The 19441-nt window shown below is 37.2% G+C and overlaps 2 protein-coding genes across 3 annotated transcripts in view; one reads left to right on the top strand and one right to left on the bottom strand.

Moving 5' to 3' along the window:
* The window catches only part of LOC140166038 (sialidase-3-like), a 33943-nt gene extending 21796 nt beyond the window's left edge, over positions 1–12147 (top strand). For both annotated transcript variants that reach the window (XM_072189413.1, XM_072189412.1), the window contains exons 8-11: positions 761–838; positions 1675–1820; positions 3098–3289; positions 7493–12147. In XM_072189413.1, coding sequence (XP_072045514.1) covers positions 761–838; positions 1675–1820; positions 3098–3289; positions 7493–7837 — 761 coding nt within the window. In that variant the 3' untranslated portion in view covers positions 7838–12147. The remainder of the gene's footprint in view (positions 1–760; positions 839–1674; positions 1821–3097; positions 3290–7492) is intronic.
* The window catches only part of LOC140166041 (uncharacterized), a 245583-nt gene that overhangs the window by 150976 nt on the left and 75166 nt on the right, over positions 1–19441 (bottom strand). The window lies entirely within an intron of this gene.

Below are 19441 nucleotides of genomic sequence, written 5' to 3'. Positions count from 1 at the left end.
GGAAGACATGATATTAATTTTCCACTCAGGGAGTGTGAATTTCAAATGGAGTTGGGTGACTCCATTTGAAATTTACACCCCTTGTGTGGGAAATAAAGGTCATGTCTTCCATAGGGGGTGTGTGGATTTCAACTGGAATCCATATTGACAACTGCTATGACAATGTCACATTTGACCAATGAAATGGTTCATCCGAAAGCAAGAGTTTCTAGTGTATCAATGCACCTATTTACTGCTCAAGTAAATGAGCCCTAACTTATACAGAGAACGAAGCAGGTATAGTCTTCTATTGGAATTCTTCCCCATATGGTCAATTTAACCATCGCATTTGAGGTCAGTTTGGAGCCAAACACCCAACTCTTTAGCAGAAGACACAAAAGAGAAAGGTGTGGGACCAATTTCTAGGTCTGGATGATGAGGAGAATCTGTCTAATTTTTCACTTTCAAACATACCTTCTCAAAAGTTAGGTCTTGCTAATAAGGAAACTTTCTATCCTGAAGGCAGCACGTCAACAAAGCCTAGATTTCAACTAGCTTTTTACCCTGTTAAAGTACCAACATCGTTCACCATTTTCTTCGAATCCTTTTCTCTGATGAAAGCACCAGATGAATCAACCTTCCTTTTGACAAGGTACTAACCAATAACGGGTTGTAGGGAGTTGATCGTCAGACGTGAACAAGATTCTTTATCTCTGACTTCAATTTTGTTTTATAGCACATTTTGTTTTATTTATATATATATTTGTCTCTTCCTTTTTAGGTCCTGGTCATTCAATACAAATGGATTGTGGTAGAATTATTGTACCAGGAAACTTCTTCACCAGAGACATAAATGGAAGTAAGTTAAACATGTAAAAATATTGGCCGTGCGACATTTACAAGAGAATAAAATCATTACATGTTCTATTCGCCGGCTGATCCGCCATGAGCTGTTATGGCGCAGTGGTGGTGAGCCAACGACATGTAATCGTTAGTGCACGCTGGTTCGAATCCGAACGGTTCTGATTTTTTCTCTCCTTTATTATAATGCCAGTTTGTCTGAGCTCCATTTCTTTAATTATTATATATTTTCTCAGGCATGTATCCTCTGGATCCTCGCATTTAATATTTAATGTCTCATATTGACTGATGTCATGCTATGACACAGCAGATAGGCCGCCCTCTCTAATTATTATTATGTAAAAATAAGGATAAAAACATAAATAATACATGTATGTATGCACTTACCACAGAGTCGTTATGTGGGTAAAAACAAGTAGTATGGAACGTTGTGGGGTTTTTTTACGTTAGGTTGGTACCATCTTATTGGCCTTAAGGTAAATGACCCTATACAGCCTCTAGAGGGGGTAGGTATACCTATATGCATGGTTATAAATATCACAAACATCACATAACGTTTACATACATAATGTGATGCGATCAAGCAATATCAGTCGGAACTATAATAAATTAAATTTTCAGTTCCTAATAGTATAGTAAAAAGCATTTTCAAAGCTGCATTTTACTGAAAATCCCATTGACATTGAGCAGCCAATTCTAAAGATTTCCAGTGTCAAAGTTCAATAATACTCATAGCTCAACAGGTGGCCTCAAGTTGCGGAGTATGAGTTTCTGCAGTGCAGGAATGTGAGTACACAGTTTGACACCTGCATTATTTTTTGTTTTATTTTGTAGTGGACATTCCAGGAATGTGCGGCAATTGCACCAATTATTCCCAAGTTTTGTACAGCGATGATGGCGGCACCACTTGGCACGTAGGAGGGCGCACACCGTTCAATCGCGACGACAACGGACAACCTATTCATCCCAATGAGATACAGGTACTATTTTCCACATGTACAAGTGAATAGTGATTTTAAATGCCTTTTGGCCTCTCACCAATATGAATACACTGGTAATTACAGTGGATCAATGAATTTGGACATAAGTCGAAATATAAGCATCAGAATCAAAAATTTGATATACCTCTCGATTTTTTTTTACATTTTTTTTTTTTTTTTTTTTTTTTTTTGCACTAATAACACGTTTCATGATGATCATTCTTGTATTTCAGATTTCACCATTTCATATAGGTATTTATTTGCACATGGTTATATAGATTGTCTTCCACTTTATTAGCGGTGTTGGGTTATACCTCGAATTCTTTTGTTGAATGTTCCAATGTCAAATATTCCAATTGGTTGTTTAGTCAATTAGGCATAGGTAATACTATCATCTGCTTTCCTGGTGTAAGGGTTCCTTAATTACTTTCAACCTGAAATAGTGTCAGTATAAACTGTGGTTCACCTTAAGTTTGGTAGGGATTTATGTGCGCATTTTGCTGGTCACAGTATCGTATCGTGCATTTAAAGTTAATCAAGCAGCACACACATACAAGGTCGGTTTGTCAGCACGCTTGCAGCAAGAAAAAGCATTAACGTCACAACCAAACTTGAGGTGAATGAAAGTGTAGAAACAATTTTTTATGGTTGTGTTTTAAGAATTTTGGTGGGTGCATTTTCTGTGGAATATTAGCTAAAGGAAGCTTCTTAATTTTATTTCTGAATAGAATCAGTCAACATTTTTTTCGAGAATTTTTTACACAATTTTGCATGAACAAATTTCTTCAGCATGCTGGAACACAACAAGCTACCAAACTGCATGTTTATTGCCGCATGCTGATGGATAAATATTACTAAATTAGGATTTAGAATCTTGGGCCTATTTGTACTATTACGCTTCAAAGCTACTTGCTTCGTTTTGTTAGCTCAGTTGGTTTCACTGCTGGTTAGATACCCATGTGTCCCAGGTTCAAATCATGATGAAAAATAAAAATATGTCTCCCTCGGTCAGGCATGAGAATTTCCCTGCTTTTGCAGGATTTCCTGCATTTTTGTGGTCTAAATTTCCGCACTTTCTTTTAATTTCAGCCCGTTTTTGGCCTTTTTAGCCTCATTTCACATGCTTTTTCAAACTTAATAGGTTTTTTCATGGATGATCATTCTCATGCCTGCTTGGTTGTCTTGAGGGAAAAGAATCAAATGTTCATGTTATCAAATCCTATACTTTTCATATTTAGTGTTGCTAAATTGATGATATATTCTTTCGTTGTTCACAGGCTGCCGAGTTATCAGGAGGTGTTGTCTACTTAAATGCACGCACATTATTTGCAGCTCATCCTCGTTCACACACATTCAGTTTTGACGGCGGTATCACCCTCACTGATATGGAATTAGTGAGAAGGTTGCCTGAGCCAGGCTTCAAACGTGAAGGCTTGGTGTGGGTACCAAGAGCTGCAGGTGGATGTGCGGTAAGTTATTTCATGTTTTAATCCCCTGAGAACTACCTGCCGATCTAACATTGCCTCTGATTGGTCAATTACATGATATCTTCATATTAATCACCAATTAGAATGGAGCTTTGAAAATAATTCACCCCAATTTTTTTGTGTGGTGAAATTATTCTAACAATGTTGCTGATTGGTCCAATTGATAATGAAAACTTCTTTTTGGCCAATCGGCAGGTAGTTCTCATGGGGTAAATAGTTATCTTTCAAACTTGCCAGTACATGCATCTTGATAATAAAATAAAGTAGGGGATCACACTATGCAACTGCACTTAATCAGGGCTTGCGTTATCAAAGTAGGATTTGGTGGCATCCTTCACACTTTAAAAAACATTCAACAACTCCTCCTATACCTTTGCACAGGAGCCAACCGTTGTTAATCTGTGATAAATACTCACTGTTACGAGTCGTACTTGACTCAAGGCCAAAATCACCTTTTACCCGAACTCACACGAATGCACAACACAAATACACTGTTTGATTAAGCTAACAAAATCTAAGTCTTTAATTGAAAGCACGTTATTATTGGTACAATATATGACAACAAATGCACATACACAATAATCAAATATAATCACTCTTTAACTATTTAGAACTTTTAGAAACGGTCGTGGGTTCGATTCCCATGCCGGCACATTCCCTTGCTTTTTTTTTCAAGTTGGGTTGTGTGCCGGTCGGGATTTGTGTTTATTTGTTGTCATGTTTAATTGTAACACTTTGGGTTGGTTAAACTGTTCATTCTTTCTTATTAAATATATTCAGTTTCCTCTTGTAGCGAGCAATCGTTCCCCATTGTGTTTATTTGTTCTTGTGCAGGATGCATATCCCCATTACCTACTTTACTTATAATTATACTGGGGAAACGATTAAGCATCAATAATGATCTCCTGCACATGCGTACTTGCGTAATACTTGTGTGTGTGTATTGTATACCATGACTGCTATAACATTAGACCCAGCTTTAACCACCGTTTATCAGTGGGAGCTGGTAGCCTAATGGATAAGGCGTCCGTCTAGAGATCGGAAGGTCGTGGGTTTGATTCCCATGCCGGCACATTCCCTTGCTTTTTTTTCAAGTTGGGTTGTGTGCCGGTCAGGATTTGTGTTTATTTGTTGTCATGTTTAATTGTAACACTTTGGGTTGGTTAAACTGTTCATTCTTTCTTATTAAATATATTCAGTTTCCTCTTGTAGCGAGCAATCGTTCCCCATTGTGTTTATTTGTTCTTGTGCAGGATGTGTATCCCCATTACCTACTTTACTTATAATTATACTGGGGAAACGATTAAGCATTCTTCTTCTTGGTGATCATAAAGTTCTTGCAATGTTCTGGACGACTGATGTAATATATCCCTATTTACTTGTCCTGCGAAAATCAGCGAAGTCCTTTGTACACTTGCATTGATAAATATCCTTTCGAATAAAATCCTCACACAAAACTCTTATCTCCTTGCGCCGTTCTCCAAACGCCTTAATCCTTGCGCTGCTTTCTTCAAACTTGGTGCTATTTCCACCTTTCACACAATATCTTCAGGAAGCAGGACTGCGATGCAGTTGTCCCCACTTATATTGACAGTTGCGTTGAATCAAAACACCAGACTTCAGCAAGTCGACAGAAGAATATATATTCCTTTCTTGGAAGAATAACGTTCTTTGACGTATTCTAGATCTTCTCCGACAACACTGGTAAATAGTGGTACTTTGACTACATAAAACATTTCTGGTTTGCAATTTCCTTTCTTTGAAGGAATTGGACTGTAAGCATATTAGCTAGCTAGCCCAGATCAACACCATCAACTGTGACAGTAATTGTGTTTACATTTTCTTATATATCAAGCAGGGGGAAATCCCAAATATTAATAGCCAAATGTGATCTTGGGAATTCCAAAGCCTTAATTATAACATTAACCTTTCTCATTACATCACTTCCTGAGGGGAAATCCCAGTATGATGTCATCTTCACTTTACAATCTCAGGGGGGTTTCCAAATATTCCAATTTCAATTTGTTTTGCTCAATTTGAGAGGGGAATTCCCCCAAAATGTCATCACTCAAAGATAAATCATCAAATTAAATTACTCAGGGCACATCACAACACTTTTACTGAAGTATATGTGAACGCGAGCGAGACTACTCGTTACGTGAGAGCGCGTAAAATTTGTCATGCCTGGAACCTGTGTTGCGTATGCAAGCTTTAGATGTTGAATGAATTCAGCATTTTCAGGCAGTGGCTAAACATGCAGTTTAATTCTGTAGTTTTATTGCTGATATCAACAGAGAAATTATCAAAGTTTTTGTAAGACTGAGTGGCAATGATTAACTGATTAACTCATGAAATAATCATGTGAATTATACGATATTTAGCTTCTTTTCGTTGTTAAACGGTGATTAACAACGGTGAAACATGATTGAATATCTAAATGAACATTATGTAATTTCAATGTTATAACAATAGCAGAGGTCCCATCACCCCATCTAATCGTGCTAACCGTTACCTAAGACAGACCCTTGACTCCAGTTATTTATTCCTAAACATGTGGTCTACATTAGCACAACAATTGCCATGTACTATAAAAACTACTAAAAGCCACACTTTGGAAAAAAAACCAGATGTGGAAATGAAAGTATAAACTGACTAGTAGATACCAGTTGTAGTCCTATTTATGCATGGCATAATTGGATGGTGTGCGGGGAAGTTAGCCCATATTTGTAAGAGTATCCATGCCTTAAAGGTGAAATAAAGCTACTCATGTTACTATCGGCAGTGGCGTACCGTGGCCGCTCCTACCCCGGGGAGCTGAAGAAAATTCAATTGTGCGCCCCTTCCTCAACAGCCCGAAAAGGTTGACCCAATTTTTTTTTTCGGTGGTTTGAAAAAGTGAAGAGCAAAAAAAAAGATTATTTATAGGCGCCAGCGCCCTAAAAGCAACACATTTTGATGTATAGTACCATTTTTTCACAATTTTTTATACTTTTTCACATTTTTCCGCCCTTTTTTCTTTAATAATTCTTTTTGCCGTCCCTTCTTCTTCCGCCATCCCTCTTTTTGCCGCCCGCCTTCTTCCGCCGCCCTTCGTTTTGGCCGCCCCTGCTTTTACCCTGGGGTGGCGCCCCAAAGCCCCCCCAAAAAAAAAAAAACATGCATGATCGGGCCATTGTCTGGCCTGCTGTCTGCTGTTTTCCTGGGAAACAAATGAGATTTGTTTACCATCAGAAACCTGGGATTACATCATGATAGTGTACATGAGCTGGCGTGTAGATTAGGTCATTCGACAAAGATATCTTCCAATTTGTATTATCATTGTGTCGACAGCCCAAGATTACAACACAGTATAGCCTAGGGACTCCAGAAGATGTTAAATATTGTGGGGAGCCCAATGGTACCTGGCTCAATGGGGGGGCGGTTCGGAGCCACTGTATGGGCAACTCATAAATTCAGTGTCCGAATAAACTTTGGAAATAAGCTTACTTCATAGATGTCAGTTGAACCATACCCTAAGATTATGATGCTAAAATCACAAATTAGCATTTAACTGGAACATTGAAAATTCAGTCTTATAATCACAATTTCTCCTTTCAAAAAAGAAACACATAATTTTTAACAAGGTCATATCTTAAAATCCAGTGCATCAAAATGAACCAAAATTACACACAGGATTACTTCAATACTCTACTCTAAACACATGTCAGTAACCAAACAGTTGTCCAACTGATACAATAGCAAAATGCAATGACATGGAACAGCTACCTGGACCACATTCACAGCCTAATAAATGGCACCCAGCACAAGAAATCTGTGAGTAAGTGGAAAAGTGTAGAACAAGACCTGTTTCTTGAAGAAAATGTGTGAAAAGCAGAAATCAGCCCCGTTCCACACTATTCCACTTACTCTTTGGAAATTGTCATCTGTGTAAGGATCTTATACGCATTCTCACAGATTTCTTGTGCTGGGTGCCAATTATTGGGCTGTGAATGTTGTCCAGGAAACTGTTCAATGCCAGTGCATTTTGCTGTTGTGTCAGTTGCACAACTGCTTGATTACTAACATGTGTTTAGAGTAGAGTATTGAAGTTTCCTTTCTGGCTTAGTGTATTGCAATGGCCACTCTGTTGAAACCTTGTGATAATTCTAACCACAATCTTATCACTATCTTTAATTTCTTTCTCAGGCTAGTGTGATTTCTTTCCCAGCCCTGCCAGGAGTCAACACACCACACAACAGGTGGCTGTTATTCTCAAACCCAGCCGACAACGTGGATCGAAAGAACCTCGCCGTCCGGCTCAGCGTGGACGGAGGCCAGTCATGGAGCGAGGCGTGGGACGTAGCTACTGGTAAAGCGGGTTACTCGGATTTAACTTATTTTGAAGCGAAACAAGGTGAATTGACCACTAGATACTTTGCTTTGCTCTATGAAGCGGGCAAAAAACAATATAATGAACAAGTTAGAGTTCAACTTTTTAACATGGAGGCGCTTTTCCGCGGGCTGTTAACGGCAGAACAAGGCGGTAGGTGACGTCGATGAAGTTTGATCGTCAGGATCCAAAATGTACTAGTTATTTAATTATCTTTATGATGATATAATAGGTAAGTGTCAATTAAAGGAGTGATCAGCACACACAAAATAAAATGATGCACAAAGATGTTTTCATTCTTGTTATAGTTTGTACTGGGTAGAAAAATGACAAAATGTGCCATATTTTTATTCCTAGTTCTTTACTCGGATCAGAAAAATATTCTGACCTTTATTAATTTATGCATCATATAAATCCCACCTTGGCGACATAAAAAAAACCCTGTTTTATGGGCGGACAGACTTTACAAGTAGGATCGGTGGTCAGGATTTTATTAAAATGACCCTAAAGTATCACCAAAAACTTGACAAATCTGGCAAAAATTTGATGATTTTGTGCAACATATTTTTCAAAAAATTTCAGTCAAAATTAATCAATTTTGACCAAAAAACGGCTGATTTTATATGATTTTAGCAAAACTAAAAACGAATTCTCCCAAAACCTAAAATTTGGGTCGGTCGGGTCCGTAAAATAGGGTTTGTTTTTTTGTCCCCTTACAGACATATGTAAAACAAGGAATGCCTGACACTGCATCCAAATTGAGCACTCTGTTGTCTACTCTATTTGGTATAAATTTGCAATGTTGTTAACCCAGGGTTGTGAACCACAGCCAGTGGGCTGTGCCAGTTGAAATCCATACACTCTCTATGGAAGACCTGGCCTAAATCTCCCACACAGGGAGTGTGAATTAAAATAGGATTACCTGAATGGGTGACTCCATCTGAAAGCTACACCCCTGTGTGAGAGATTAAGGTAATTGGATTGCAACTGGAATAACCCAAAACCTACATACAGGCAGTAGCTGCTCATTGAGATGTGGCATTTTCAGGTAGTGCTTTTGTGAATTCATCTATAAGCATATCTAAATGAGTGTTTTTTGACAAAAGAGACGAAAGACAGACACCCTCCACAGAAAATACATGTGTGCACAGCTGCCTGTGTCAGTAATATAGTTGCTCAAACTCCAAGTAATGTTTTTGTGGAGGATGTTTGCCTTTCTGGGATGTCTGACTCTTCCATAAAAACAGTGACTCATTTAGAGGCACATATGCTCATACATGGAATTCTACAGTATATACTCAGTTAACATACAGAATGTATGTTACATTTGTATGACTTGATCAGATAGTCCAACATCAGACATTTGTAATTTGAAAAATAGGTATGAAGAATTAAGAATAATAGAAAACGTAATAGAATCAATCCAAAATATCACAACTTTGTGATCGTATAGGGTTCTCATCTTTGCAACAACAAAAATAAATGATAATAATAATAATAATTTAGCGAATGCTAGAATTGTTAAAATGTCATATTTATGCTGAGGTCGTAAATTTAGAATCCACAGCAGCTGAAATGTTCAGTACGTGTATTTGATGATGATAGGTGTAGAGCAGGGTTGGCACTTGTCCCCCACAAATTCTTCTTGTATAGCTAAGACTTTAGTCTGTGGATGGTCACAGTGGACCCCTGCTTAAACCCCTTAATGGCAGAGCCTAGTGCAGATCATCTTTTGCAACATAGCTGCCAAAAGCATCCATATTGTAATTAGGAGGTCATCGGTTCCTTGTACAGTTTTTTAAGTTGCGTAGTTGTATTTCTCATGCAAGAAAACATATAATTAGACACCGAAATCGGATGTTGTTAACTATGGTCAGAATTCAAAAAGGTCGTTGACCTATGAACATTTTTCGTCATAGCACCTTCTTGAAAGGTCTGACACATAACAAACTATACATTTTTGGAGTCCTCATGACCATACGAGAAATTTGATATATTACTTGACATAATTGGAGCATTCTGAACATTTGACCCCCATGTAACCTTGATTGACCCCTCCCTGGAATGCCCGGAAGTTTCAGGAGGTGAGCCCAAGCTAAATTGATTCAGAATCAATCAAAGATCCCAAAATAACTTTCAAATCTTTGTTCTATGAGTTAGTCACGAACTCTACAGGCTGGTCTTCTACTAGAGGTGAGATTGTGATATTCTTTGTGAAATGATTTTATGTCCTAGACATGTGTCCGTCGTGGAATCGGAATGCAGGGTACTTGGATTCAGCCTATACTAAACTGAAACAGGGTACAACTGGCACTGTACTTCATTATCGCCTCAAGTTTGGTAGTGACTTTCTGCACATATTTCGCTGGTTACGGCATTGAAACGTGTGAACCAAGCTAATCATGCAGAGCGTATGCACACTCGTACCAGAGTGGTTTGTCATAACGTTTGCAGAGCAGCCGCTTAAAAAGGCACCGACGTCACTACCAAACTCCAACGTGGAACAAAGTGTCGGTTTATTGGGCTATTCCAGTTGCAATCCATATACACCTATGGAAGACATGACCTTGATCTCCCACAGAAGGGGGTGTAGATTTCAAATGGAATCACCCATTCAGGTAGCCCCGTTAGAAATTCACACTCTCTGTGTGGAAGATTAAGGTCATGTATTCCATGGGGGGTGGATTTCAACTGGAATAGCCCAACTTGATTATTTCATATAACAGCTCTATTTTGTGGTTATGTTTTAAGCACAGAATAAGGTTATTATCTAGTCCACATGTGAAGAGCTTATTTCCAAACCGTGTTAAGTCCACAAACCCATGTATCTGATTTCCCTGTGCGATATTGCAATGCTATAGGTATTATAGTTTCAGTTGAATGCACCATTACAAAGCAAACGCATAGTAACAATACTGTGTGGGCCTTTGTTTCCCAAATGAGAACAATAGTCTGCATATGCATATTGTTATGCAGCATTGTCATGGTAAATAATAGCTTGTAGAGGGTACAACTCACTGTTGCTAATGTCAAACTTGTCAAGGTAATTGTGATTGTATCAAACAAGTAAATGAGACACATGGGGTTGTGGACTTCACACAGTTTGGAAATAAGCTCTTCATGTGATGACATATAGATGAAATTTATTTTATCATCAGGATCAAGTTGTACTTGTTATTGATTATCTATTTATTGAAATTTATATATATATTGAAATCAATAATAGAGTATGATTTTTGATTTTATGTAATAAACAGAGGCCTGTTAAATGTTAATGATGACTATAGTACTTGGCAAGGTCCTTCGGCAGTCTGCTGATTAGGCGCTGTTTAAAACACAAAAGTGGGGTTGTGATTGGCTAATTAAATCACGTCTCCATCACATCAGCACCTTATTCGCCGAACAATCTGCATGGTCCAGGCGTGACCTAGTTCTTTTTTACGCGATAATGGAAGAGCAAGGCACTACTGAAGGTGCTTGCCAAATACTATAAGTTTTGTTGAATGGTTGTTACAGTGGTTATGTTAGGCACCAGAACCAAATGATCTTTGGATCGATGCTTGTAATTAATGAACTATCAACTAATTAATTACTGGTAAATTTGTAGTGGTCAATATCATTAAATGCACAGATTCATTGTGTAATTACAATTAAGTATAGTCATTTGATTGATTTTGTGAATAATAAGGATCGACCAAGCATCGATGAAAGATCAAATTAATTTGGTTCTATTGCATTGGTAATATGTGCCTGCAGGATCTCATTATTCCAACATGTCGACATCCAAAAATTATCTCGACAACGCCACAGCAAATTCTTCTTATCAATATGTCTGGTTAGGAAGCGTAGAAATCACATGTTTATGAATGAATTCAAACAGTTGTGCATTAATGAAATTGGCAATATAAAGAGTATAAAGTATAGATCATTTACAAGATGATGAAGCTTAGGCCTAAAACAAGAATTGTTTGATTGGGGTAACGTAAAAAAAATACACGCAGATATCTTGAGACAATTGAAAAGCATATTTTCTTTATTTTTAACTTCAAATGATCACAAATTACCATTTTTAGAGCATGGATTTATTATCCATAATATATCAAATTCAAATTAAATTAAATAAAAAATATTCAGGATCAGAATTCTATTTAGGGTAGGTCGGGTTAAGCCAATCAAACAATTTTTGGGATGGCCTTGATAGAGAGAATATATTGTAAGTGCAGAGGGAAAAGTAAGATTATATTATAGGCAACAAAATGTCAAAAAGCACATGTATGAATAGGAATGAATTAGTTTTTAAAATGATATATAATAAGTATTGTTGAGTGGAATGTTATCTTCCAACACGGAAGTCCTTATCACAGGGCTAATAGCATTACAGGGTTAATAGCCATCTGATAAGGACTTCTCTAGGGAAAGGTTTTTAATCTTGGTGCTCGAAGTCACTGACCTTGAGTACAAATCAACTGCTAAGTGCAATGGCTGCCCTGTGAACATTTGGTAATTTACACATAGTATATTGTACTCATCTACACATGGCAGTTACACATGGCAGCTATTACACTTACCACTTGTGGCACTGATCAGTCAAAATCAAACATTATGCAGTTATACACCAATCTGGTATGGCTGATCTATTTGAAATCCATACACCCCCTTATGGAAGACATAACCTTAATCTCACACACAGCGGGTGTAGATTTCAAACGGACTCACCCATTCAGGTAGCCCCATTTGAAATTTTACACTTCCTGTATGGAAGATTAAGGCAATGTCTTCCATCAGGGGGTGTATGGATTTCAACTGGACTAGCACCATTCTGGTAGTAACTGTAAACTATTGTATTATTACTGTAATATTAATGTCAATCTTGACTTCAATTTCTGAAATTATCTGTGTGTGTTTCATATTAGAAATAATGTTCTTGTTGGGCCAGACTACTGTAAGGACTGTCGATGTCAGGATTTATTTAAAAATCGATATATTGGCCACTCAATATTGATCAAAATCGATAAATCAATTATCCTCCCAATTTTACTTGTATCGTCTATGATAACCATTAGTTCATCCCTCAGTTTTTTCATTCATTGCTGGCATTGAAAGCCTTTCTGCTTGGAACCCCAGTAGTACGATATCATCACCTGACCTAGGACAATTGCTCAATTGATTATTATCGATATATCGACAGTCCTTACAGACTAGCATATTCACCACCATGCTACTGCGGCCAATGTCACCTTGTATCGTTATGATTCTCTATACCGGTACCTTTATTCCCACTGTCATACCTCAGCCTGTTTATAGCAATTTGTACTTTGCACCAATAAAAGTTGGCTCAAGATGTGTGCCATCAATTTCAGAAGACTGCACACTTGTTAAAGAGCAGACATTGGTCTATACCAGTTGAAATCTATAGCTGACCTTAATCTTCCAGACAGGGAGTGTGATTTTCAAATGAAGGTTACCTTAATGAGTGAATCCTGTGTAGAAGATTAAGGTTATGTCTTCCAAAGGGGTGTATGGATTTCAGAGGCGTAGCCAGCACTTAGGGCGGGGCAAGGCACCTTTCAAGGGGCCAAACTTTGATGAAAATGGGCTAAAAAGTACAAAAAATGCCTAACATCTTAAATATTAGGGTGGCCAGTATCCCACAGGGGGGAACGGAGGGCAAGACTTCTCACAGAGGGGGCAGCTGCCACTGGATTGGCTACACCACTGATGAATTTTAACTGGAATAGCCCATGTTTTAAATGTCAAAGAATGGGCACTGATTAGTGCATTATTGAATGGTGTTTGAAAAACATTGTGTGCAAATTTCATGAAAGAATTTGGGTGCATTTTTTAGTTGTGGCTTTTTGATGTTGTAAAAATGTGTATTATGTGCAAGTCTGTGGCGATAGTATCCGTTGAGGACATTATAACCCCATTTTTTTTTATCAGTTTAACTTATATTGATAAAACTTTAAGGCTTCTAGCCACTTCTAGCCGAAAAATGCAATGCAAATTTGTGCACAGTATGTCAGTAGTGTGTTCAGGTATTCAGTTTGTATCAAGTCAGCTCTTATCCTCAAATATTAAAGCCGTAATATAAGATTTTGGTCAAATTTGGTTATTTATTGCCAAATATTACAAAATATTATTAGTAACAAATTAGTGTCAAGAAAGTTTTCTGGTCATTCTCAGACAAACTATTGAGGTAAAATGAAAGCAAACTCACTTACTATCTAAGCCTATCTAAGCTTAACTGTGGTGTTCTATGTGGGATCATGATATAAATGACTTTAATACAAACATGCTCTGTTGTCTTAGAAACAGAATGAATTTGACTGAATTCAATTAGGTGTACTGTAAAGTTGGGACATGTGTAAACATTACAAATATGCCCAAAAAAAATCAGGATTTTAAAAAATGTACCAAACTTATTTTAAAAGATCGTACATTATGGCTTTATCCTGTACCCAAGTGGTTAGAAACAAGGTTTGCTACCTGTTGGCACTTTTGAGACACTGTTGTCCACTATACATATTATTGTATGTAATTTACAATACACTTGTTCCACATATCTGATTGCATTAAGTTGAAGCATAACATTTTAGTCTTGAATATTTTTGTCATGGAACCAAAATTGTGCATCAACTTACTGCAGATTCAACCCATCGTGAGACGTTTTTCCAACAAATCCAGGCTGCCGGTCAATCATCTGCCAGTCATGCATGGCGTGATGTGCATGATCGCCCGGTAGTCTGAATTTCTTTGAAAATCGTTCCATGATGGGTTGCATCTGCTATAGTTTTTCCAACAAATCCAGGCTGCCGGTCAATCATCTGCCAGTCATGTATGGCGTGATGTGCATGATCGCCCGGTAGTCTGAATTTCTTTGAAAAACGTTCCATGATGGGTTGAATCTGCTATAGTTGTAGTGGTAGTCACTGTAGTTATATTAAGGCATGCTGAGACTGGGTCTGCCGGTAGAGGGTTTAAGAAGTTTGAAGTCTAGCAAAAACAAAAGTTCAATGATGTCCAATAAACAAGTCCTTTCGTTGGGGGAGGGGGTAAAAAATTCAAGAGTACACCTACAAAAAAGACTAGTTAAGATATTGGTCAAAGTTGAGCTTTTGGGTCAGAATTTTCAACATTTCACACTTGCGTTTCCTTGAGTGGGAGGGGTTAGCTTCGTAACGAAAGCACTTTGATTTATAGGACGTCATGGAAATTTTAGTTTGTTCTCTAACCCAGAATACACATTCCATGACTATCAGGATGTTGTAATATTTGTTGCAATTTTTACCCATATTTGTGTGATGTTGACTTTTTATGGTGCTATACAAGAGAAGACAAAAACATTGGACATTGGTGTTGATACAATCAGAAGAGTGCTTAATGAATACCAGCCACCGCTTGTAATAAAAACAGGTGCCATGACCTATACAATTTATCAGAGCGATCTTTGTAGTGATACATCGTATGCAGGAAACTTATAAAGCCAAGGACGTCCTGGTTGGAAGCTACCACATGTCGTCGTTGGGCAGGAAAAACCACCTATGTGCTTGTGGCCCCTGAATATGTTTAAAACAAAACTGCCAACAGGTTACATAGGAGGTTTTGTTTAAAACATGTTCAGGGGCCAATGACACATACGAGATTTTTCCTGCTTAACGATGATGTGCTGGTAGGGCATTCCAAATGATGGTTGAAGTGGGCTATTCCAGTTGAAATCCATACACCCCTTATGGAAGACATGACCTTAATCTCCTGCACAGGGAGTGTGAATTTCAAATGGAGGTACCTGAATGGGTGACTCCATTTGTAATATACACCCCCTGTGTGGGAGATTAAAGTAATTTTTTCCATAAGGGGTGTATGGATTTCAACTGGAATAGCCTGATCAGACCTTGCCTGTTTTCTCTGACTAGGAAAAACAATAGGTCATTATTTTTTACAACTGGACCCCAAAGTTGGTAATATCTGGGACTTGCATACTCTCTATGCAAAATCATGCTAGAGTTTCTTGCCAGAAAACATGCGGAAACGGGTGCTTACAGTCATTAAAAATTACTTGATCTATCACATCTTGGAGGATTGTACACTACTAATCATGGTCAATCCAAATTTACGCCAAAAGCATGCAAATTTCTGCTCATTTTGATCTTTAATTGTATAATCTTTTCTAAAAAGCAAAATGGGCACTAAAAAAATATAGATCACGCTCGGCCAAGTTTCTATTTGGAGTTTTTTATGGCTGGTTGTTAGAAATGCTTTTGAAAAATTGACTTGTGTTGTTTAATTTTTACTTTTGGATATATTGGATCTTCTTCTTCTTCTTGATACAGTTCAACACCCCTAGTGGGGAAGGCGAACCGGATAAAGGTAATGGGTATAATTTGTAATTTGTATATTTATTATGTGTGTGTTTTTGTTATTATGTAAATTACTGTTGTAATAAGAAATGATTATTTTCAGGCAATCATAAATCTTCTTATGTTTTTTTGATGCAATTTTTTTTACCTAAATTTTTAATTTGTTGGTCTTGGGCCAAAAATGAAAAAAGTCTTGTTATCTGTGACAGGTATGAAAAGTCTAATGAAGAAAGCAGCTGTTGTTGTGTTTTCTTCCCCCAACACGAAAACAAATATTAATATTTACTTATTTAGTATTGTTTGCTTTTTAATTACAAGAAAACAAGCTGTTTGTAAACATATATCATTATTATCTATATAACAACAAGATTTGTTTTCATCCCGTTTCCCCATTCCCTGCTATGATATTCTTACAAAATTGTAATGTACAACAAACTGCCACCAGTATACAATGTGCCCATGCCACAGGAAACAGACTTGGGATTTTTTTCACTTATTTGTCCCAGGTATTTTCAAAACAACTTCACAGAACATGACCTGCTTGTTTTGCACAGAAGTATTCATTGATAAATGTTTACCATATAAGGGAACAAACCAAAAGATTGATGACGTCCTATAAACATAACTAGTTTCATTTCTCAGCCGACCTCCTCCCTTCCTGCCAGAAACGTAATAATGAAATGTTGAAAATGTTGACATAATAATAATAATGACACATTCTTCAGACCGATGTTTTTTTACAAACGTAATCCCAAGTATTTTTACCCCCTCCCCCCTAAATCGATCTTTTGGTTTGTTCCCTAATATGGAGCTATACTGACATACTATCAGTAAAACTAAGGGGCGCACCATTTGATTTCCATGAGAGCATGGGAAGTTATTAAAAAAATCACCCACTAGTGAGACAAAAAAAACTTTACCCACTAGTGAGACAAAAAAACTTTGCCCACTAGTGTGACGGAAAAAACCTTGCCCACTAGTGAGACAAAAAAAACTTTGCCCACTAGTGAGACAAAAAAAAACTTTGCCCACTAGTGAGACAAAAAAAACTTTGCCCACTAGTGAGACAAAAAAAACTTTGCCCACTAGTGAGACACAAAAAAACTTTGCCCACTAGTGAGACAAAAAAAATTGCCTCACTAATGAGTACAAAAAAATCTTCACACAACTCTGTATATGGGGTATACATTTGTCGCCAAAAAAAAACCCCATTTTGTCCCCTTAGGCGGCGATAAAAATAATTCCGACTGACCCAAACTTCCATGCCCCCCTCACCCCGTGAAAATGGTGCGTCCCTAGTATAGTACCCAAGACATCCTTAATTCTTCCATTTTTGCTGCCAACACAGTCATAAATATGACCACAAAACGACAGATTATGACCTGTTTGGCACTAACAGTAAAACTACAGTACCCAAGTTACCCATAATTCTTCCAGTTTTGCTCCATCCCAACACAGTGATAATTAGAAGACAAAGACCCTTCAAATTATGGGAGGGTATGGTGAAGACTGAACCCTTCATTGTCTACCATCTGCGCAATGGGCAATTTATATAAATCTATGGAGAGGATTCATATTTTGCCCCCTAAAAACTGTGTTTTGGTACTCCCATGTTGCCCTGTCATTTATCAAAGAAACATCTGGAATTCTGGAAATTACGCCATAAAAAAATACAAAACGTTGTTTACGTTTCTGGAATTGGATGATAATATTTCAGCAAAAAAAGTTAATATTTGTTATTGTTTTTTGGTGTTGCTTTGTTTGTTTGTTGTTTTTTAGGGGGGTCCCATAACCTATTCCGTGGATAAGCATCCATAATTGTTATGGTACTGCAACTAAAACTATAGAAACCCATCCCAATTTATCCTTGTTGCAAAGAGTGTAATATTTATGCACTGGTCTTGGCTTTTCTAAGTGTATTAAGCTGAAAACATTGAGGCCTAAACAGTTGTTTGATTGGCATAACATAAACAAATTTGGGTAGGTAGGTCAACATTTTTTTTGGTCAAAAGCCTCTTTTTGAATACTGAAATATATTGATACATGCATATTGTGAGATAATTAAAATGCATATTTTCTTTGTTTTTTACTTCTTTTTAACTTCAAATATATTTACTTTATTTTTTACTTTTTTTTAACTTCAAATGGTCACAAACTACTTTGTTCCATTTTTAGACCACAAATTATCCATAATATCAAATTAAATTACTTTTTTTCTTGTCCTCCCTCAAAATAATTAAAATTATTCAGTGTCGGCAACTCAGCATTATATTTAGAGTAGGTTGGGTTACGCCAATCAAACATTTTTTAGGCCTAATCTGCTCATTTGTGTGTTGTTATTGTTAGTTTCAATGGTATGAGTATCTCTCTAATCAATTTCATGTGAAATCATTTTGTATATCACACATGTATATCAAATTTGTGTGACGTTATCATTTTGCATGTCACACATGTATACTGCGCCCAGAAAGTATCCAAACACTTGGGGGATTTTCTTCTCTGTACTTTTCCCAACTTTTATTTTATTTTGTTTCAGATCTTAACAGTGGCATAGATTTCTTGTTAACATTGGGGGATGAGGTTGGGAAAATATAGTGAAATGCAGCAACTTTTGGCAACATAATAATAAGTTCATGGTAAAAAGCACGCAGACAATTTTGGCATGTTGAAGCAGAACTGGTGAAAGATGGTGCAGAAGTGTAACAAAATTAGCAATTTTTAGGCTAAAATGGCCAAAATATGGGGTTAATTTGGTCAGATTTTTTTCAAGTGTTCGGATACTTTCTGGGTGCAGTGTATTAGTATATTAATTCTATAATATAAGATGTAAAGAATAATGTCAGAGCTATGTACAAAATTTGGCGTAATTGCAGGATCTAATCCAGATGCAAATTAGGGGTTAAGGTTAGGGTTGGGCGGATTGCAGGATCTAATCCAGACGCAAATTAGGGTTAAGATTAGGGTTGGGGCGGAATATATTCTGCAATTACATCATAGATTTTTTTTATAATAAAATGACAATAAAAATGCTAAATGTATGGACTGAGATTGGCAAGATATTGATTTCATTTGGGGGACTATACTTCTTGAATATGAATTTAGAAATAGAGATGTGTTGTCTCATATCCTTGGTTAGGCCAACTATATCTTCTATGCCAACACAAGTTGACAAAAACAGAACCCTCATTGCGCTTGATGGATTTCAATGGGACTATGACATAATTACCTTATGGTACCATGACATGTCTAATGTCAGCATATGTGAGGTTAAAGGTCATCCAAGGGTCATTTGAGATCATTTTACAAATGCATTCAAAATGATCCCAGTGGCGTAGCGCGGGTCATCATATTGGTGGGGGCACCGACCATGATTGGGGGGCACAAGCTGTTTTTTGGCAATTTTCCGAT

The sequence above is a fragment of the Amphiura filiformis genome, chromosome 12, assembly GCF_039555335.1.
Source record: "Amphiura filiformis chromosome 12, Afil_fr2py, whole genome shotgun sequence".
Taxonomy (NCBI): domain Eukaryota; kingdom Metazoa; phylum Echinodermata; class Ophiuroidea; order Amphilepidida; family Amphiuridae; genus Amphiura; species Amphiura filiformis.
The sequence above is the reverse complement of the archived record's forward strand: the minus strand, read 5'-3'. Positions and strand labels throughout refer to the sequence as shown.